This window comes from Coenobita brevimanus, chromosome 68, assembly GCF_032717465.1.
Source record: "Coenobita brevimanus isolate Jiangsu-jjx chromosome 68, ASM3271746v2, whole genome shotgun sequence".
NCBI lineage: Eukaryota > Metazoa > Arthropoda > Malacostraca > Decapoda > Coenobitidae > Coenobita > Coenobita brevimanus.
Genome location: NC_137021.1, coordinates 19,058,991 through 19,083,106, shown reverse-complemented (window position 1 = coordinate 19,083,106; position 24,116 = coordinate 19,058,991). Strand labels below are relative to the sequence as shown.

General features: G+C 42.2%; 1 protein-coding gene across 1 annotated transcript in view; it reads left to right on the top strand.

The window, feature by feature from the left end:
- Positions 1–738: 738 nt before the first annotated feature.
- LOC145405852 (G-protein coupled receptor GRL101-like) overlaps positions 739–24,116 on the top strand; it is a 140,037-nt gene continuing 116,659 nt past the window's right edge. The window contains exons 1-2 of the mRNA XM_080277108.1: positions 739–761; positions 3,472–3,534. Of these exons, the coding sequence (XP_080133234.1) occupies positions 739–761; positions 3,472–3,534 (86 nt within the window). The remainder of the gene's footprint in view (positions 762–3,471; positions 3,535–24,116) is intronic.

Genomic DNA, 24,116 nt, shown 5'->3' with positions numbered 1-24,116 from the left:
TAACAACTTTGTATCGTCATACACATATCAGTGAATGAATGTTGGTCAGTGTGGGAGGTTAACCCTAGGAATATACTGTAGTTTATTCACAATATAATGGAAGAGTGATATATATAATGGATAAAGATAGACAGACCGGCTGAAGGGAACCAATAAATGGGGTTCATCCTTGGTCCTCTATTCTGCAACCTAATGGACCCTTTATCTTCTCTATAGATACGAACATCATCACATCCATGAAGAGGGACGCAGCGGGCATGTGACCTGTAATATGTGGGGCTTCATGTCCATCCATGGTGTGGGCGACATTGCCCGTACTGAGGGGAGGTTTACCGCAGAGATATATGTTGATATCTTGGAGAACTTCTTCCTGCCCTTCCTTCGACAAAGACAGTTACCCTTCCCGGCTGGCCCTGTGTTATTTGTGCATGACTGCTGTCCTGCGCACACAGCCAGGATAGTGCAGGAGTGGTTTGCTGCACAAGATGACATTGAACTACTTGACTGGCCTAGCAAGGGATGTGACTGCAACCCAATCGAACATCTGTGGGCGGAAATGGTCAACTGTTGGGAGCCAAGTAGGGAAAGAACATCAGAAGCTTTAGTGGCCCACACAAAGGAACAGTGGGAGTTGTACCGTCGACGCCCACAGCTTATGCGGACCCTCGTCTCCAGCATGCAGGCGAGGCTGAGAGAGGTGATCGAGAAAGAGGGTGGCTGGACACGCTACTGACTAGGATGGATCTCTGTATTGCACAGACGTTAGATTCCTGTATATATGGATAATGACATGCAATTGCACCTATCACAAATGTGTAGTAATAATTGCTATTTTCCTACTATGGAATACTACTCTTATGAGGTCTTTTTTGTGGGTCATTATATTCTTTACTAGATTAATGTATAAAATATATACAGTACTTGACAAATCAGTTTTCATTCCCTTATTTCCAACATTATGTATAACCCTTGGCACCTAAATTGATGACAGACACACTGTGACCATAATTTATGACAAACGGAATATCCTCACTTCATCCAGTATGAGACATATATGTGAATTAGTTCGTTGATTTACATTCCTCATAATGATGAATAAATTCTTCGTGGATGGAAGAAATGCAAACAGGGCTGGACCGAGATCAATACGAAAAAGGGTGGGGGTAGTTTCTATAATTTGGTTTGGCAAGGATTTTTTCAAACGGCAACAATTACTCTTTCTGTCTAACTGTCTTCGGACATAACCTCTCAGTAGTCCATATGTGGTCTTCACAAACCACACGACATGTTTCTTGCTGAGTCATAAGCTGAAGCCCAATACTTTACAGGAAACGAGTGTAACACCACCCATTCGCATGGTTAGGGGGACACACAGACGGCATGATTTCACCTTTGTAAAGAGAGCTAAATATTTCAGTACAGCTATGAACGCGACATAATGATATGTAAAACACAACACACCTCAGTTTGTTGGGTGTTACGCTAATCATGTGATGTGCCATTTGGTTGGTGGGGGGGGAGCGGGGATGGACGCTGATTCATGGGGCCACTTACTGCTTTACCCTTCACTACAATCATGCTAACTTCTATATCTCTTTCAATCAGTAACAATGAAAATGAGTAATGAAAACCAGCTATACCTGATGTTATTATACGGAATGCAGACACGTCCTTAAATAAAAACTCATGTAATTTTATAAGCTTGTTAGTATGCCTACGGTGTAGTTGCACTTTGTGCATACCTAACAGAATACCTTCATAGGTGATAGCAAGGTGTCAAAAATGCTACTTCCTCCTACTTCTATCAGGAATACCGTATATATGACTTATGCTGCGACAGTCTATTCATCTTGGTCGGCACGCCATCCAAAAGGTGTAATGAAACAGCAGGAATTGTTAACATGGATATTCTCCATTTGTTAGTTGATTCCAACATAGTGATGTGTGACTCTTACATTTGTCAAGGTTTATTTGTTTGTTTCTTACAGAACCTGATTCATATGACTGTTGCTGGTGTACCTTCTTCACGAAACTTTTGCCGAGGCTGTCCATAGTGTGAGAGCCCGCCCCTCCCCCCTTCCTCCCTCCATTCCCTCCCATCCACCACTAGTCATACCTCCTCACCAAACTAGACACGCGTTATAGGGTCTAGTTATATCCTACTGCTTATCACTGTCTAAATGATAGGTTTGACAATGCATAGATGCTGCAAGGAAAATATTGTTACTCACTGTCCGTGCCACGTAACTATTGTGAGGTCCCAGCTCCTCATACTGCTACGTGTCCAAAGATCCAAACAAATACAGCTGTGTCACATCGCTGAGTATAGGGTGAGGTTCAGGGAACGGGGGAGTGCGGCCAACTGCACCTCGTCCAACAGAACATCATCGACTGAAAATGCCCAATACCTTTCTATATTGCACACATCATCTTGCCAGCTGTTGACTGTCAGGCGAGGCACATTGTTTAATGTGGGGGATATCGACATAAAAGACTAATCAGTCAGAAGCTGCAACTATTTCAAATATGTCAACTGTTTACCCCAGTTAAATAATATAAGCATGTTTACGGTTGATAAAACCATAAACACAACGTAAAAAAGTCACATCATTCTGATAAATCCGGTCTCCCTCAAAAAAGCTATCAATTTATCAGTCAGAACAATATCCCCATCACCCAGAATGGTGGAAAGGGTGGTGGGGACATCTGCTGCACCACTGTAATTTATAAGGGAAACATGTTCTCGAATAAATCGCCGACAGTGCAGGATGATATGACCAGTAAATAATATTGTACCACATTTGTCACAGTGGGGTGGAAATCGCTTTTAAACATTTGGTAATATATGAGTGATGAGTATGGAGTTCATCTGTTGTCTCGACAAAATTTTTTTCTTCAAGGCGACTTGGGCGGTCAGCAGTATCCCAGTCGCCGAGTTGTAGCTTGCACATTGAAATATTTAGCCCTGTCCACTGACCTTGCCATAGAAGATATACTGATTTCTTTCCCCGGGAGAGACTCGACCACAGATCACGAGGAACTTCCCAAGTCTCCTCGAGCTCCATAGCCGACTTTTGCAAGTAAGTCAGCCTGCTCTTTGTCATGGATATGACAATGACCAGGCAGCCAAATCAGAGTGAAGAACTTGTTGCACGAATGCAATTTATTAATGATGCGGCCCTGGATCTCATGAAAATCCATACTGCAAGAAGCAGTTGCCTGAAGGACTGACTCTGAATCTGAAAATATTACAGATGAGTCATGTCTAGAGTTTAGAGTATAGTCATTGGCTTCGTCATTTGCAAAAAGTTCGGAGGTAAACAAGGATGTATGAGTCGGTGTACAAATTGTAGGACTCCAAATGACTAATGATGATGTTATGAAACAAGTGGTGGACCTTCACCTCTGGCGCCATGGTCTCCGGTGTTGGGAGCCATGACATATGAACATTAAAGCTGTATGATTCCCAAGGTGCTATATTTTTAAGCACCAGCTTGTCACTGTCACTGAGATCCACACCAAGATCCTGAGTCAGTAAGTGGAGGTGAACAGCAAGTGGCTGGAGGCAAACTGCAAGTGGCCAACGAATCCTCTGCAAAAGGTGGTGGTATTGACGCAGGGGGGCACAGGCCACTTTGCTGATATCACAATTTCTTAAGGTCCTTATCCCCTAGGACAGCAGCAGGTGGTCTTGGCGAATATGGAGGGGAGGGTACATTCGCCTCCACCTTCATTCGAGCTACAAGTGTACATCTAAGGACTCTGAGACACATTCACAAACATTTATTCTGCAACATATCCAGCCTTCTTAATATGGAATCACATGCTGACCCATAAACCTGTGAGTCATAGTTTAGCTTTGATCTAATAAGGGACTTATACACCATTAATAAAGATTTCCTGTCAGTTCCCAAAGTACTACCCACTAGGAACTTCAGACATTTAATGGTTTCTTACAATGAGTAAGCAAATTGTTAACATGAAATTTAAAGTTCATTAAACAATCAAAATGGAGACTCAAAAACTTTACAGAATTTTGAAAAGGTACCATCTGACAATCCAAAATCAGACACGAATCGGGGACGTTACGAATTGTAAAAATTACAGTGGCACACTTAGGGATGGAAAACTTAAATCCCCCGTGCAAGGCCCACCAGTGGACGAAATCAAGGGCTGCTTAAATCTGCCCAGCCGAGCATTGTGCATTACGGGAAGACTGCCATAGTGCACAATCGTCAGCACAGTGTGAGTATTTAAGATTCCTCAGTCTGGGAGCTGATGACAGAGTATCATTGCTCATAATACTAAACAAAATGGGACTAAGCGCACTTCCCTGAGGCACCCTGTTATCTTGGATGACTATATCCGATGATATGTTATGGGTCAAGACAGAGAAAGTTCTGTCCCTTAAAAAACTGGAAACAAAAATAGACAATTACCTCTTAAACCATAAGCATTGAGCTTCATCAGTATACCACGTCGCCACATCATGTCATAGGTTTTATAGATGTCCAAGAACACTCTTATTATGAATTTTTTTTTATTGGCAAATGCCTCCGAAATGCAGTGCTCAAGAATCATTAAGTGAACCAGTGAACGTCTGTATTTATGGAAACCATACTGTCGATCATTTTACAAATTTTTTTACTCTAAAACAACAAGAAGCCTATTATTAACCATTCATTCGATGACCTTACATAGACCAGAATTTAACACAATAGGATGAAATGATGTGGGATTCATAAGACTACCAGACTCTTTGGCTATCGGTATGATGTGCTCAAAGTGGCATGAGTCTGGGAACATTCGGGACGCCCAGAGCTCATCTTGCACTGCAAACAGTTTAATCAGATTGCCCTGATTAAGATGCTGTATCATACCGCACGTGATGGTATCTGGGCCACGACTGGTGTCTTTACAGCATTTACCCCCTAGGGAACGCAATTCGATCGACTGTACCGGCGTGAAAATCTGTACTGTACAAGTGTACAGTACATGGAGCCAATTTTTTGTCTCCTACAGAAGTAAAAAGTGTTATGCCCAAGGTTGAGAGCTTGAATTTATACACCTTATGCCACAAACCAGAGCATTTTAGACCAATTGGTTCATGAGCTATAGCCCATCAACGCTGAAAAAAGTTAGCCTTCCAGGCAGCGTGACTCCCATTTTCTATGCTCTCCACCTCATATTTCCCTCATTCCTCCCCTTTCATAACCTTCCTCATCCACTCCTTTCACCCCCTTCGCTTCTTCCTCTCCCCCCTCCTCCCCTCCCCCACCACAAGACAAAAAGAACAGGCAGAAAGGGAGTACAGGGGTATGGAGGGTGGGTAAGGGGGAGATAACCCTCCGTAGGGAGACAGAGTGGGGGAAGAAGGGGGGGAACCACGGCAGCGTGATGGTGGATGATGGAGGAGGGCGAGAGAGGGAGCAGGAGGCGGATAGGGATGAGGGAGGGGCAGAGGGTACGAAGGTATTGGGGTTGAGGAAAGCAGTGAGAGGGCTGTGGGGGATTCACCCTCCCGCACAATGGGTATGGGCCCAGATCCTCCCTACTCAGGACTTAGTTCTCATTTCACAATCGGGGCAGAGTTTACAGTCTGCAGTTTTTCCCAAAAGCCCTTCTATCGATCACATTCGGTATCTTGCATAATCCTGAAAAAGGATCGATTGATCCTGTTAGCACTTTAGGGATTAAGGGTGAGGAGCAGTTCATCTATCATAAACTCTTGGTTGTACAGGGAGTTTGCATTTTCTGTGGCAAAGTCAAATAATTGTAGCTCACCCGAGCGTTTATGATCCTGAAAATGGTGGTTGTAATTGGCTGAGCTACTTACATGAGAAAATTCCTGGTGAGGATGTTAGCTACATCCATGGGATCATTATAGATGTTTTTATTAACCTAGACTTTACTGAGTGGACACAAAGGACTGCCAGGAGTCATATCTAACTCTTTTAATTATTCTTCTTGCCTCAACCTGTGCCTGTTTGTATGCAGTAAAGTTTTCCTCAGTAGGCTTACTATAAAAAATCCTGTATATAACTTCTATTGCATTTCCTTAACCCATTGCGTCCCAGCTAATTTCTCATCAATGACCCTCCCCAATCCCAGCAGATATTTGATTTTTTTTTTTTTTTGGTTCAAACCTCTGCTTTTTATGAGAAACATTGGACAATACCAAAAACTGAGCTTGTAAATGCACTATACAGGTGTCCCTCCGAACACGTGGTACCATCTTCTCTGGGCGCATGCTGCTGCTGTCATGTTTTCTATGGTTGGGGTAACTATTGCAAACCACTTAGAATAGGTAGATATTTGTTCATTTGGTAAGAATTTATATGTAGTACAAGAATATATTGATTTTCACACAATAATATACGCGATATAAGCGTTGTTTCACTCACCTAACACATCAACATGCCGCACCTTCCTTGGCGACGGTACCTCCTCATCTCTGCTGGTGTGACGTAATCTTTGTCTTCCATATCGTCATTGATTGGGGAATCACTCTCGCTTGTAAAGGCATCAGGGTGGCTTGTACTTCATTGTTGGAGAGACCGTAGCACGGCATGTCTTTACCGGCCAGGTCACTGCTAATGGGTGAGTTGCTGAGACAATGGTGTGCGGGGGTCATGCTGGGTCAGGCAGTGTTGCTGCCTGGTGGCTGGTAGAGGAAGATCTCCAACATATGCCTACCAAAAGTCACCCACAAAACTTGAAAAATGTGCAAATGATGGACCTCGCAAATGCAGAATGTACTGGTACATCATTGGGACACACACACCACAAAGCCAGCCAGGAGACAGGACGTGTGTGCTGGGCAATCTCCAGATCCTGTCCTCCCCCCTTACCAGCCCATACCCCACTGACCGGGCTAATGTATGGCCTGGCCTCCATTATAGGTGCAGGGAATCTTTGAACGAACAAACGAACATCATTGGGTCTCAGCATGAAAAAAAGTTGTGATGTATCCATACGTCATTGGGATGTGATAGGTTAATGTTTGTCTGCAATCCAACATCCACCAATGAGTTCCATGCCTAGCATGAACTGTAGAAGACTTGGGAATAGCAGCCTCAGCTGCATGCAATATGGAATTGGTTAAATTTTCGACTTTTTACATCTATGGTCTCCCCAGATATATCTTATTTGGCAATCCTTGAGAAGGATCCCCAGTCTACTTTCATACAGTTAAATTTTCAAGATGGAGGGTCCGAAATAATGTCGCAAGTATAAAAAAGACATAGGTAAATAATCACTTCCCAAGGAGTCGTCATATTGTAAGAGTCCCACGAGAAATCTTGATGTATACCTGGGGAGCCCAGAGATAAGTCAAAAGCCGAAAAGTTACCAGTACAATCATCTACATGAGTCGCTCTACCATTGTTCAGAAGACGGAGGCTGGACTGTAGTATTAGGTCGGCTATTTGCTCCCCATGACCATCGATCCTCAAGCTACCTCATTAACCCGTCACGTCCCGAGGCTTTCCGCACCTATGACATCCCTCAGTCCCGAGCCTTTTTGGAAAATTTTTTTTTCTTCTAAAACTTCCGCTTAGGTCGAGAAACGATGGAAAATCATGAAGAAAGTGGCCCCTGCGGTCTATAAGTGGTCTGTACAGGTGCGGTTTCCCCCCACAGGTATCGTATTCTGTAATGGGCTGGATATGCGTTTACGTTTTCTATGGTAAGGAATAATGGGAGAAACAACACAGAACACCTCTACATTTATTGAATTTGAACTAATAAACAATAACAGTAACAATATAATGGATTTCAGACACATATATAGGAAAAATAAGCATTGTACCATCGTGCGAGCATAGCGAGTTTGGTCCGAGTCGTAACATGCTATATGCTAAGTTTCTGGTATGAGTCAACCTATCCTTTTTTCTACTTGTATACTTCTGTTTCAATGACAATTTATCAATTACAACTGTTTGTAAGTGTTTTCAGATGTTTTCATTCATTATGATGACATGCAGCATAAGTTTAGCGCACATCAGCTTAGTAAGCGCACTCGCTATGACTCGTATTTCAACATACCAAATTGTTTTATCACTTTCCAATTATTTTCCCATTTACATAGAACCTTTCCTCCACCGCTGTAAAGGTTTTCAATTATTTTCATTCATTACGAGGGCATTTAGCGATATGCTAGCGCCTATTCACGTAGCAACCACGATCTCAAACACTCGTGTTTCATCATCTACTTTATTTATTCACTCCAATTATATTTTCCCACTTACATTACACACGTTTACACCCCTAGAATGCACTGTACATACTTACTGCCATTATTTATTCAAATGAGCGTGAGAATATCGCCTGAAAATACCCTCGCAAGGAATGTTCCGTCATACATAATACTCACACACTTATATACTAATTCACTCACACACTTACATACTAATTATTCACTTTATCACTTGCTGACTTTTATTTTGACTAATACGTGCCTTATTCATTCGACTAAGCGTCAGGAAATCTTATCTTTATAGACACGCTATGAATATTTGACTTAGAATATACATCATCATATACAATAATTTGAACTTATATTATACCCGTAAGAATGTCACATAATAATAAATATATAATAACGGGCCGTATTTATTGCACTGAGCGACAGAATATCGCATCAAACAACCTTCTCTATGTAAGTTCCAACTTAGGGCAGATTTATATACTTACACCCAATGTTTTCACTTATGTTCTACCCGTAGGCACTTTATACTAATATTTGGAGATCCACATGACTGATATTTTCACAGAGCGTCTGTCTGTCGCATTTACCTCATAATTTCAGCGTCCTTTCGCATTCACACCATGCTAAAATTGCAGCAACGTGTGATATTCACTAAAACATGGGTGAATACACAGACCCACGTCACACTGCACGCACTCATAGCGGGTGTCCTTCCTCTGTGTCGTGAGTCTCACCTGGAAATTACTGCACACGTGACACCTGCGCTGGGGCCTAGGTCTGTTGGGCTGGGGAGGGATAGGAGTGAGGAAATGGCGGCCGGATATTCTCTGGGGAGTCTGGGTAATAGGGGCAGTGCGGGGGCGCTGTTGGGGCCTTTCAACAGCATACTTAGCAAAGATTTCTCGTGTGAGCTCCCTCACAAACCCTTCAAATGTTTCCTGAACTCCTGTGGTCATGGCGTGAAGGTGGTGGCAATTCAGAGCAGTGATATCTAGTAAGTGAAAGAACAGTTTCTTATACCACTTCATCGTGGTCCTGGCACACTCTACCGTCGATATCATGGAGTCAGACTGGTCCACGAGGCGCATGTTTATATTGTAATCCATTACACACTCAGGTTTCCAAACACGACGCCTGCTCCCGCTATGGTAATCAACAGAATCAGTACGGTGCATCAAGGGCCGGTGAACCGTGGACAAGAGGCTTACTTCTCTGTTGTGGTTCCACATTGTTGCAAGGATGTTGTTGGCTTTGAAGAAGACAACCTCACTCCTTGCAAGTTTCCGCCCTACCTTGACCATGTGACGCCGGTTCACCTTTACGGTTCCACAGACTCCCGTTTCATGTATGTGAAGATAACGAGCGAGAAGAGGGCTAGTGTACCAGTTGTCGAGGTAGAGAACGTGACCACGATGAAGGTAGTCTTGTATCATCGTCTTTACCACTGCTCCCGAAAGTCCTATACTTCGATCTTCTATTATGTCTGTCTGTGCACTGGTGTACAAGACTATGTCTTGCGCGTATCCAGTCCTACAGTCACACATAACAAAGATCTTGAACCCAAAACGGTGCCTTTTGCTGGATATATACTGTCTGAATGAAATACTGCCTCTCCACAACACGAGACTCTCGTCTATGACGAGATCTCTATAGGGATAGAATGAGGATCGAAAGGTTTGCCTGAGGTGATCAAAGACCAACCGAATTCGCCTCATTTTGTCAGTGTTGTTTGCATTTGCAGGGTCATGAGCATCATAAAAATGGAGGCGACTTAGAATTTGTTGAAACCGATTACGGCTCATCACTTGACCAAATATGGGGGTAAACATATCAGGGTCCCTAGTCCAGTAAGCAGGAATTTTATTTTTTCTTATTATATCCATCAAAAGGACAAGGGCAAAAAATAAGAACATTTCTGGAATGGAGACAGGGTAATCATAGATCATAGAATGCCTACTCCTTGTTCCCAATCTTTCACTTTCTAGGCGCTGGGCGCTTGCAAACAGGTTTGTTTGAAAAACGATCTGATCTACGAATGCCTCACTGAAAAACAGGTGGAAAAAATCCAACCTGGTTGAATTACAGTGAATACCTGGTGCAATGCAGCCAGATCGCCCTTGCTCAGTGAAGGGGTGAATGAGGGGAGAAAAATCACTCCCATCCTCCCAATCCCACGACACAAATCCCTCGTCCCCATCACCGCCTTTGTCTGGGTGGGGAGGAGATCCTGGTTGGGGAGGTGGGGGAGAAGGAGTACGGAGGGCTTCCCCACTGTCACTCCTCTTCCCTCTGCCTTTACCCTTTCCCTTTCCCTTACCCTTACGGCCTTGAGGAACATTAGGGGGCTGTGGGGATGAAATTGTTGAATATTGGGGAGCAGAAGACGTGCTGGGGAGTGGTTCCTCCCCACCTTCCCCCTCCATTACCACACCACGTGCTCTCTCACGCAACCTTGCTCGACCACGTGTTAGGGGATATTGGGGAGCATAAGAAGTGCTTTGGAGCGGTTCCTCCCCACCTTCCCCCTCCCTCACAACCCCATGTGATAATGAACGCACCCGCACTGGCCCACGTGATCCACTCTGCCGCCTCACACTACGTAGGGAGAGCAATGACTCACTCACGTCACTCTCACTTTCCCCAATCCCAGGACTTTCCATTTCACTCCCCACTCCCTCCACTTGACTTCCTAGCTCCCCAAACAGAATGTTAGGCCCATACCTGCTCATACGACGTGGTGTGCGCTCTGGGCCATGATGTGTAATCACCTCCCGTCCATACCACGTGGCAGCACGTCCCATGGCTCCGTCCTCGTCCTCGTCCTCGACCTCGAATTCTGCTTCCAAAGCACGCTGGGGATAGGGATATGATATACCACGTGCCTTCTTTGCCTCCTGCCCCTCTCTAGCAGCACGGTAAGTCACGTACTGCCGCTTCCTGGGTGACGGAACTTCCTCGTCACTGCTGGTGGTTTCTTCCTCCTCTGGCTGCACATAATCCTTGTCCATCTCCTCGTCATCCAGTGGGGAATCACTGTCGCTGGTAAAGGTGTCCAGGGCGACTTGAATCTCGCTCTCTGAGAGACCTCTCTTAGCCATGTCTGAGCAGGACCGTGGCTACCAGGTGAGTGGACGAGTGGCGGGCTAGCGCGGGTTGCGCGGGGTCGCCGAGTGTCCCCGCCTGGTGGCAGGTAGGGGAAGGTCAGGCGAGGGTACGTACCGCAAATCAAGCGCGAAATTTGAAAATTGTCGAAATTATGCACATTTCAATTGCACGACGTGCTGGTACGTCGCCGGGACTGGCAAATGCAAATCATTGCAACGTACCCATACGTCGTCGGGACGGGGCGGGTTAATAATGATGGGCGTTACTAAAGTCGCCCATCACTATCTTATTCCCAGGGAGATGTTCAAATAGTGAATTCAAAGCATCACTGTCAGTGGGGCCACATGATGGACGGTGCAAAGAGCTAATAGATATGTATTATTAAATTTTACTCTGCATGCAAAAGCATCCACTGTAGAATTTAGAACCACTTCCGTTTGTGGGTGTGATTTGTGTGTGTATATTGCAACTCCATGACCATCATATCTCCTATGCAAGTGGTAGTGTTTGAACCGTGGAGGATCAGGATGATCCACCAAGTGCATCTACTGTAAACAAATAATGTCTGGCCTCTGTATAGATAACAAGATTGCTATATTGTGTAATTTATTAGCAAGAGTCCTTCATTTCTGCTGTAACACAGTGAATTGTGTCGGCTTATGATTTACAAGGTGTCCAGTGTGCTTATTATTTTTTTTTAATGTCGCCAGGCGCGCAACTACCAGGGGACCTATCCCTGTGCTTGCTGATGGAAACCTCCATATAATGATCAATAACGAGGTGTCCAAACTACCCCATGGAAGACCTAACCCTTCTCACCATCGCTGGAGCAGGAGCAAGAAGAACATGAGGACGTGACTTCAAAAAGGTTGTCAGGTTAATTTTATTAGACTTGTCGCCTTTGTGTTAGGTCGTACTGGATGAGAAGCAGCAGCAGACTGAGATTAAGAACTTGTAGGGATGTCAATGAGAGTGTTGGATGGTACAGGAGAAGCAGATGAAGGGGCAGAATGAGCGACAAGAGTGCTGGAGACAGGGCCAGTTTGCATCTCCACTGTGCACATCACTGGACGGGAAACAACCGTCAATGTATAGGAGATATTTGGCTTAGGAGTCGCATGCAACTCCCTCACCTTCTTCCTAGCATCGTAATAAGATATGCCATCCGTTACCTTCACTGTGCAGACCTCCTTCACCTTATTCCACTTGGGACAAACCCTCGAGGAAGTGGAGTGAGCACCCTTGCAGTGAAAGCAGCACTCAGTTTCAGATGTAGAGTGGTCTGCATCATGACCGGCAGCTGCACATTTGCCACACGCTACGTTTGTAGCCCAACAAGACTTATCACAATACCTATAAATGTGGCATTGAGAGGGAAGAAGGGGATTGGGAATATATAGCTTAAAATTGTCAATTTCATAACCAACTCTGATAATACTGGGAAGAGAACTTTTCCAAAGGTCATTATTATCGTACCTGTCTTCGTCCTTTTGCATTCTGAGAAACAAGTGATGAAACGAGCATCGATTGCATCTTGCTGAGCAAGTTCACGGATGATGTCATGCACTTTCATAACTATGAGGTCCCTGCAGGTGATAACACCTTTGCAAGAATTCATGGAATGTGGGATCCTCGGCTCAACATCATAACAGTGAAACTTGCTCAGCCTTATCAAATCCTTAACTTAGGACGCATTGATGGCCTTTACTAGAAGATCTCCGCAAGCAAGTTGTTTCGCCTGTTCAACCTCTCCTGCACAGCCATCAACCCTCTTGATAATTAAAGGACTGAGACTGGTCGAGGAAGTAGAACCTACCACATGGAGCAAGATAAATTCTGCATTATGTACAGATATGTTGAGGGGGGTTCGGGTCTGGAATTGGTCAGTCTGGAGGCAGTCAGTCCATCGAGTTGTGGAATTGTCGGGACTCCCCCCTCCTCTGAAGCGAGGGGAGGCGGCAGGGACGTCCACCATAATAACCACCTCCCCCTTACGGGAGAAATGGGAAGAAAGAGAAAAGAAGTGAGCGACAAGACATCCGGGAAAAGACCCCCCAAACCACTCTCAGGAGGTCGCATTTTTATTTATTCACACTCCAGAGCGATCAGCGAGGGGATCACTCCAGAGGTATGTAGCAAAGGTAATATCAGTAAACAGATACACACACCTATCATATCAGTAAATGGAGAAGGAAGGGAAATGAGTACCAGCTAGCCTAACTTTATCACATCCTAGAGGCGAACAAGAAATCTAATGCCGGTGGGGCTGCCCTGCAGCTAAAGAGAGTTCAGTATACATTCCTGCTCTCTCTACGACCATCCATGCAAGTCCTCAGAAGTACTTTTTTTTTTTTTTTTTTTTTTGGCCTATCAACCATTGGGGCCGAAGCCCCTGGTTATTAAGGACACACACACACACACACACACACACACAGAAGTACATCAGACATAGAACTATTAATATTGGAGTCAATGCTGTCTTACCGTGATAAACCAAATATAGGAAACAATGAAGTTTCAATAGATCTGCTATTCTTTTAAAAGGTACTGTTCATAACGTAGTAATTTAAGATAAGGAATTACGCTCTGTCTCTACTTGTTTAGGTATAATTCATTTGTAAATTATATGCACTATTTTTATTTATGTAAGGGTAATCTTTATTCCAGTTTTTTATGCACTATTTTTATTCCCATTTAATTTACCTTACGCACGGTATAGATAATATGTTATAATTCTGGCTGCATTCTTTAATTTCCGCACTCTTTTTATCAAATTTTAGGAAATCAGGTTTAATTTATGCACTATTATTTTTTACTGGCCCAGTTTAGAGCAGTTTATCTTTGCTTATTTTATGCACTTTCTCTTAATTAATTGTGATTATTCCTGTCTCCTAAACATGATCTATTTTTTTCCCCCTCTGTGTAACCAGAGTAGTACCGCTAATTATGCACAGTTCGTTTATGTCGTATACTGACTACTGCTAATTTTTTCATTTACTCATCTTTATACCTTGGTTTACCATATACTGATAGGGCTCTATGACAGGGAGAGCTGGAACTCCCGTTTCATCAGCCCTCAGGACTAGCTCCTGACCATCCCCCTTGCTAAACTTTTTTAGTGTGTCAGTAACACAGAGAACAGGCCAGCTTGCTCTCCAGTCCAAGTTCCTCTAACTGTCAGCACCAGACTACATGCACATTGCATTACATTTCCTATTCATAAAAAAAAAAAAAAAAAAAAAAAAAAGACATCTCATAACCAAGCCCCGGAATCCCCAAAGGGGGGAGGGAAGGACCATCAATGTCCCCATTATCCGCCCTCCGGTAACAACTAAGGAGTTGCCTGGGACCACTGTCTGACTCACTTCGTCTTCATTTGCGCAACATTCGTAGCTTTTCCTTTAACTTTCACTCTGTTGAGCACCACCTCTCCTTCTCTAAACCTCACCTTCTCTTCCTAACTGAGATTCAACTGTCTGAGACGACTGTTAGCAAAGCCTTTCCTGTATCCTTCTGCTTTCTCTACAGTAATTTCAAAGCCAGTGATGGCTGTTGTGTTTATGTATGCAGCAACATATCTTGCGCTCTTGTTCCTGAACTTGAATCTTCTAAATTTTCTACACTCTGGCTTCGGTTTTCTTGACATTATCTGACCAAATATATCTATGCTGTTTACCTATCCCCTAATTCTGCTGACTATGAAAAATTCTTCGACTATCTTACTTCCAAGATGGAACATATCCTATCAATTTCTCCTTTCTCTGAAATATCCATTCTAGATTTCAATGTTCACCACTACCTTTGCCTCTTATTTCCTTTCAGTGATCCACCTGGTGAACAAGCCTACATCTTTTCTATCCTTAATGCCATAAAGTAGGTTGTACAGCACCCTACCCCGTATCCTTGACCGCTTTGGGGAGAGTTCTAACATACGTGATCTCTTCTTTACAACTAATCCTTCTGCTTACGCTGTTAATCTTTCCTCCCCGTTGGGCTTCCCCAATAACAATCTTATCACCTTAACCTGTCCTATTACTTCAGTAAGGCCCGCGAACCCTCCCATGAAGCGTCAGTTGTGACACTTTGGTTCTGCTGATTGGGAGTCCCTCAGGCAGTACTTCTTTGAGTTTCCCTTATTATTGCTTCCATGGCCGAGAGCCATCTGAGTGTCCCTTGCACATTACAGAGGTTATTCTTTCTCGAATAGAAGCATACATTCCTTTTTCATGTGCTATGACTAATGAAAAAAAAAAAAAAACGGTTTAATCCCACATGTTTGAATGACTGCCCACAGGAATGAGAAGGCCTACAAAAGGTACCGGAGCCAACGCACCCCTGAATCCCATCTCTTTAATATTTCTATTTCTGCCCGGAACCGTGCTAAGTCTGTTCTTCTCTCTGCTAAAAATAATTTCATTCGTACAAAATGGTCTGAACTCTCCAACTCTAATTCTTCCCGCTCCTTCTGACACCTTGCCAAAACCTTTCTAACAACTTTACGTTATCATCCTTCCCTCCTTTTTTCCACTACGATGGCTCTGTGGTTATTTCTTATAAAGCAGAACTTTCACTCAGACTTTCTCCTCTAATTCTAACTTAGATGATTCTGGTGTTGTTCCTCCATCACTTCCCCCCTCTGACTTCCTCATGGCTGACATAAAAAATTTCTTCAATTGATTTATTTTCTGGCATCACTGGCCTCAATACTAACAATGCATATGGGGCTGATGGGGTCCCTCCTTTTGTCCTCAAGAAATGTGCTTCTGTGCTTACATCCTGCCTAGGTAAACTCTTTTCCCTTTTTCTGTCAATTTGTACCTTTCCTTCTTGCTGGAAGTTTGCACTCATTCAGCTGGTCCCAAAGAAGGGTGACCATTCTCATCCCTCTATTTATCGCCCACTTGCTGTAACATCCTGTGTCTCAAAAGTTTTCGATTTTATTCTTAACAAAAATAAAAAAAAGCACATTTCCTATCACAACCTTTTTTCTGATCGTAAATATGGGTTCTGCTAGGGATGTTCTACTAGCGATCTTCTCACCAACCTTTCAGACTCCTGGTCATTCTTCTTTTGAGACTTTAGCGAAAGCTTTGCCATTGCACTTGACATATCAAAGGCTTTTGGTCGAGTCTTGCATAAGTCTTTAATTTCCAAACTGCCCTCTTACGGTTTCTATCCTTCTATCTGTGCCTTCATCATTAGCTTCCTTTCTGATCTTTCTATAGCTGCTGTTGTAGACGGCCGCCGTTCTTCTCCTAGAGTTATTAATAGTGGTGTTCCTCAAGGCTCTGTCCTATCACCAGCACTCTTCCTTTTATTCATCAATGACCTTCTAAGCTGTACATCTAATCCTATCCACTCATATGCTGATGACCCCAACCTCCAGCTTGCCGTTCACTTCCCGCAGAATCCATCTCAGTAGTTACTTCAACAAACAAGGGATGATACTGTGGCACACCTAATGTCTGACTTGGTTCATATCTCTGATTAGGATAAAAGTAATCTTGTTGTTTTTAGTGCATCAAAAACTCAGTTCTTACATCTATCAGCTCGACAAAACCTTCCACAGGAGTACCGCCTAACTTTTAACTATATCCAGCTCAATCCTGCATCATCTTTAAACATACTTGGGGTTGCATTCTAACGAGATTTATATTGGAAACAACATATTACCTCTGTTGTAAAATCTGCTTTCAAGATATTAGGTGTTTTGAGAAAACTCCTTGATTTCTTTACCCCTGCACAATTGTTGACTTTATACACGGGATTTATTCTTCCCTGTGTTAATATAATTCTCACGTGTGGGAAGGTTCTCCACATACAGCTCTTTTCAACCAGGTCGAGTCAAAAGCTCTCGTCTCATTAACTCTCCTCCACTTTCTGGTTCCATTCATTCTCTGTATCTTTCCCCCACTGTTGCATCTTTATCCGTTTTCTATCGCTGCTTCAGTGGTCACTGCTTCTCTGAACTGTCTGCTTGCATCCCTCCCCCACCATGGCAGGCGAGTTTCACCCTCTAGCAATATACTCTCATCCCTTTTCTGTCCAACTCTAATGCAAGAGTTAACCATTACTCCCAGTCCTTCACGTATCCAACGGGTCAACTCTGGAACTGTCTCCCTCTGTCTGTATTTCCTACTGCCTACAATCTCCAGTCTTTCAAATGCAGAGTGTCCAGGCATCTCCGAATCAACGGATCATGAATTTGGCTCTCTTGTATTGTTTTTATTTTTTCTTGGAGGGAACAGTTTGCTGGTTTCTGGCCTTTGGTTCCTTCTTTCTTGTTTAAAAGAATTATTAATGTTTACTGCTTTATATGTCAAAGTAGTTTCATAAGATATTGTTCATCAGTTCTACATTATGGACTTTTTATGTTTCTAAGTTTTGAAGATGGTATGTGTTGTTACCAAAACGTTAACCAAATAAATGAAGATGATGATGCCTTTTATTCAAGCCCTGGTATTCCTTTTCAATACATTTTATATATATATATATATATATATATATATATATATATATATATATATATATATATATATATATATATATATATATATATATATATATATATATATATATATATAATATGTCCAACCCTGGGCATAGGCTTAACAGCCTGCTGTCAAGGTCCAGTAATATATATATATATATATATATATATATATATATATATATATAAAGTTTTTGTGCTGTGTGAGGAATAGGCAAAAGTCATCGTACAGTAATTTCGAATGTATAAGGAAATACGTGTAACTAAGAGCTTACTATGAAAAGAATATCAAATTATGTCATCGAAGTGAAAGAGTATTAGTTTTCCTTTAAGAAAAAAAAATCACCAGAACCTAATTAGAGTGTAATATCCAAGTAAGGGAATTATTAGGATTCTTTAGGGCAGTAAACTGAGAAGGATTAATTTCTGTCAAATAAAATCGACAGAAGCCAGTGCGAATATTGAGTTTAAGTCTGTCATAGTAAAACAGTATATCCAGGATATCAGATCTGTGTGGATGTGTGTTCTATTTAGCTTTACAGTGATATGCCTTGTGTTCTTCTGTAGTGTTTTCGGTCTTATGTGGTATATATATATTTTTTTAATGCATGGAAGGATCTAAAGGCCACGAGCCAGCAGGATTGTTCCCTTAAAAAAAAAAAATCGATAAAAGGGAATCAATTATGTTGTTATTTTAATCTGTGTTCTCTTGTCAGTTCCCCTGTCCTAAGTTATGTTCAGTGTTATTTTCTACTGTATTCCGTTATTTCATACGTTCTGTCATAATTTTATTCTGTTGATTAATTGTGAGATTCTATGTGTTCTCTTGCCTTGTGTTATATATTCTGTTTTGTGCTCGAATATATGCTCTTCTGTGGTGAGCTCTGTGTTTTATGTTCAGTTTTATTATGTGTTCTGTATTGTCATATTCATCTGTGTTCTCTTATTAGTTCTCTTGTCGTACATTGTGTTCTGTTGTGTTCTGTTCTGTTCCATTTCACGGTATGTCCTTTGTTCTGCTGATCAGCTATGAGATGCCATGTGTTCTGTTCTCATGTTATATCTTCTGCTTTGTGGTCTGTATATGCTTTTCTCCGGTGAGCTCTTATTTTTGAGTGTTTTTTCCCCTCTGTTCTTTGTCTCTTGTGATACGCTTCATTATGTGGTTTCTTTAATGTTTTGTGTTGTCCGTTGTAACGTGTAATGTCTTCTTTTTTGTATTATTTTGTGCCCTACCGTGTGTGCTGCATTATGCTATATGTTTTTTTTTTTTTTCTTTTATGGCATGTGTAATGTCCTTTCTCTTGTTTATAGTGTGTTATATTGTTATGGGATTTCAGTCTTATATTGTTATGGGGGTTCATTCTTATTACACCCCTGCTGGGGAAGAGCGAGAGGTTATTACTTTTCGATCGACTTGTGTCTGTCCGCCTTTCTGTCTGTCTCTGAATATAGTGACTCAGAGCGTGTATGTGATGTCTCCATGGCTGTTTAATATATATATGGATGGGGTTGTAAAGGAGGTGCAAGGTAGGGCAGTGGATGTGGGGATGGCCCTAATGAATGAGGGTGAGATTTGGAAGCTCCCGGTGTTGCTGTTTGCTGATGATACAGTATTGTTGAGTGAAGATGAATGGGAGTTGCAAGGTTTGGTGAATGAATTTGGGACAGTGTGTAGGAGGAGGAAGCTGAAAGTTAATGTAAACAAAAGTAAAGTCATGGTGTTTGAGAGGAATGAAGTCACAGAGTGTGCAGTGAGGTTGGATGGTGAGGATATGGAGAATGTGAGTGCATTCAAGTACTTGGGTAGTGTGATGAGTAAGGATGGAACTTTGGGGGATGAAGTACGTGAAAGGGTACAGCAGGGAAGGAAGGTTGTTGGTACACTGAAAGCAGTGATGAGAAATAGGGAGGTGAGTATGGAAGTTAAGAAGTCACTGCATGATGGTATTGTGATCCCTACCCTGACGTATGGAAGCGAGGCGTGGACCTTGCAAGAGGGGAACAAGTCAAGAGTGAGATCAGTGGAAATGAGTTACTTGAGAGGAGCATGTGGAGTGACGTGGAGGGACATGTTGACGAATGAAGAAGTGAAGGAACGTTGTGGGGTAGATGTGGATGTGGTTGAGAAGATTAGGAGAAATACACTGAGGTGGTTTGGACATGTGGAGAGAATGGAGAATGAAAGACTGACTAAGAGGGTGTATGTAGGTGAGGTGGAGGGAGGGAGAGGGAGGGGTAGACCGAGGATGAGGTGGAGGGATGGAGTTGAGAGGTATATGAGGGAGGGGGGGGTGAGTTGGGGGGAGGGTAGTCAAATGGTGGGTGACAGAGTGACTTGGAGGCGTTTTGTCTGCGGCCACCCTTTGCGGGATTAGGGCGTCGGGCTATAGATAGATAGATAGATAGATAGAGCGTTTTTTTCACGATTTTAACCAAACTTGGAGAAAAGCTGATGAACAGCCAATGGGTTAGTTTTTTTTTTTTTTTTTTTTTTTCAGTTATAGTAAGTCAAAGGCTAGGTCGAGCACTGGCCGGGCATAAACAACCTAACTATTTTTTCCAGTATAGACTAAACGGAGGAAGGGATCACTGTAAGGAAAGAATGAAACAATTCAGTTTTGTGAACAGTCATTCAAAATGAATGTCGCAAAATCAAATTTCGAACGATGTGTTTATGTGTAAACAAAATAAACAGTTTCGATCCAATTTAATCAGATTTGCAGGAAGGACTGAGGGTCAGCTAAGGAGCTGGCATACAGGTTTGAATAAGAGTTCGTTTTTGTCCAATTTATACAAAACTTTCTGGAAAGATTGAAGATTCAGTAGACGTAAGCGCATTTGATCTTCAAAACAACCAGTCAAAGGTGAAAGTCACAGGGAAAGGTGAATGACCAAGGTCACGGAGATGGGTCACCTCAAACAGCTTTGATGTGATTTGAACCAAACTTGCTGGAAGAGTTAAGGGTCAGGCAAGGATGAAGGGATTAAATTTCAAGAAGCCAAACGCCAAGAACACTGGACAAGGTCACATTTAGACCCGTGATTACTTGTAGGAAGGATGGGGGGGCGAACTGCTTTGATCTCATTTGGGTCATACCTGTTTGATGCGTTGAGGATTGCACAAGAGGTAGACAATTAATCTGAGCATAAAAATATTGGTCAAAGGTCAAGGTCAGATGGCAAGGCCAACTCGAGCAGGATTTATCTACTGTGGATTAAAACTTATGAAAGGGTTCAGGTTACAGCACAGATAGAGATATATTATTTTGAAAACAATTAGTCAAAGGTCGAGGACACAGAGAAAGGTCAAAGGTGTAGTCCACTGGTTAAAGTCCTCTCAAACAGTTCTGATTTGATCTGACCCAAACTTGATGGAAAGGTTGTGAGTCCGCCAAGAATGAAGTAATTCGAATTTGAGAGTAATCAATTTAGGGTCACAGTCACTGGCAAAGTCATTAATATTCGGGGTGGCTGCTACACACTGCTAGTGTTCCTTGTTTTTTTTTTTTTTTTCTTAATGCTATATTCTGATACGTGTTATGTGCTGTGTTTTGTCATGTGCTTTACGTTACTATTTTGTTCTGGTATGGTCTCCTATTGCCGGGGTTCAGGTTTATTCTGTTATGCTGTTTTGCTGTAATGTGTCGTGCTGTGTTCTCTAATGGTCTGTTCTACAATGATTTACTGTGTTTTGTTTACTGCTGGGCTCTTTCCTGTTGTGGTTGTTGTATTCTGTGTTCTGTCGTTTTGTTTTATTGTGACATTTCTGCTTTGTTCTGTTCTTTCTGTTATGTGATGTAATATGTTCCATTGTTTCTGCTACGTTTTGTGTGATATATTTCATAATCCCTTACATTTTTGTGATGTTTTCTATTCTGCTTTTTTCAACTTTGATGTTCTGTAAAGTTCTGTTTTGTTGTGTTTGCTTTTATGTTGAGGGGGGGGGAAGGATATCTTCTGTGTCAGAAGTGTTCACTCTGTTGCGATATATTATGTCCTGTGCCCCTATTCTTTTATGCTTTTTGTGTGTTGTGTTTAGATAAAAGACCACAAGATGTCAGGATTCTGTGGCCTTTATGTGTGTGTTTTTTTTTATTATTAATTTTTTATAGAGAGAGATGTATTATCTTGTCTGGTTGACTGAAGAGACCCAGGCAGTGAGAGAATAAAAGCTGGAGTTATACGTGAACGTTAGGATACTCTGTCTCCTATTATCCTCTTCGTATTATAAGTGAGGTGAGGTGATGAATAGGCAGATTAGGGCCGATGGAAGTTTATTGTGAGACAGTTGCCTGACTGAAAAGTTTAAAAGCTTGATGTGATCCGTGTTCGGTTAATAGCAGTTTGTGCTTGCTGCCGTCCTTTTACTTTACTCTCTTTTACTCCTATTGTCCTTGTCCTTTCTTCCCTGGCAATCTCTAGTGTCGATCTCTCTGGTTTTCTAACTCACCTACATGTGATTTCGGACTTTATCCTTCTCTGACTTCCGGCTAAAGTGTGCGGGCGTACGTGTGTGTGTGTGCGTGCGTGCGTGGGTGCGTGCGTGTGTGTGTGTGTGTGTGTGTGTGTGTGTGTGTGTGTGTGTGTGTGTGTAGGGTCGCACGCTTCTGACACGTGAACAGCTTCGATCAGGTCATCCTATGTTTGGAACACTTGAGTGTCTGGCTACGGAGAAATGTATCTAACCTCTTCCTCGAGAACTCAGACATAACTGCCTGTCTTACATATTGTTACCTATAGCTATATAGTTAAATAGTTACTGTACATGTTATATGTTATAACATATTAATGCCTACATATCGCTCGGTCACGCCAAACTGTCGAACCCACGACGTCTGTATGTATTACAGTTTACAAAACATAGAGTTAAATGGTACATTGATATGAATATATTGAACAAACATACATGGTATTCATCATAATACTGTGGTGACATAACAACATTATAGAAACATAGTATATAGTAGTGATATACTGCAGTAGCATAACTGCGTATGTATAACAGATATATGCATATATTTATACAATGCTAAAATGATAGTAATACATTGGCAAGTCCACAGTAGTTAATTGTATCAAGATTCAACCATATGTAATGTACTTGCTATTTATGCGAGTAAACAAACATGTGAGAAATATTAACCCCTACACCGCGGGCTTGTTTACTCGTACTCGTACCAATGACTTGCGTGTCCCGCGGGGTTATTTGGGCTCCGACAGACTCTCAAAAAATATTTGCCAAAAATCAGTTATTAGTCCTAGAATAATAAAATTATATATGCTTATTGCACATACCTTCAGCTTTCTCCTGGAATGATTGTTGAGCCTTCGTCTGTTTCCGTAGGACTTGTGGAGACCTCTGAAGTAGGGTAACTAAGTCTCCACTTTACACTTCCCGACAACCCGTTATATGATTACCACAGCCAGATACAAACACTATAAACACTATTCTACCATTTTCAAGTAGTTTGGGATCCATACTAAAAAAAAAAACACTGTGAAAGCAATGGAAATTACGAGCGCGTCTGATCGCCGCACTTGCGCTAGTTCGCTCTAGGCACTCTTGTCATTTATTATTCATAAAACCCCTCACACTTTATATTTCTATTACTATATCACACTTATATATATCTGGAGTCTTTCTCCATAATTTTCCTTCAGTCGTATTATTTTATTGTCACTGAAGTCATTCAATTTTTCAGTCAGTAAAATACGTAGAGAGCCACGGATTCACTCTCACTGTTATAACATAAATTATTTGTACTCATATTCTTATATTACTAATTACTTACATTACTATTTACATTTTCTATTCTATTTTCAATATTTATGACAGAGGAGCTAGTTGGAGAAGAACAAGGGGGATTTAGGAAGGGAAAAGGGTGTGTAGATCAGATATTTGTTCTAAGATGTTTAGTGGAGAAGTATCTAGAGAAGGGAAGGAAAGTGTATGCTGCCTTCATGGACTTGGAGAAAGCTTATGACAGAATAGATAGGCAAGGTATGTGGAAGGTATTAAGAATATATGGAGTGGAGGGGAAATTGTTGAGTGCTGTGAAGAGTATGTACGAGGGAGCTAGGGCTACGGTGCGAGTGGATGGTGAGCTGAGTGAGTCCTTTGATCTCAATGTGGGACTGAAACAGGGGTGTGTGATGTCCCCATGGCTGTTTAATATATATATGGATGGGGTTGTAAAGGAGGTGCAAGGTAGGGCAGTGGATGTGGGGGTTGCCCTAATGAATGAGGGTGAGATTTGGAAGCTTCCGGTGTTGCTGTTTGCTGATGATACAGTATTGTTGAGTGAAGAT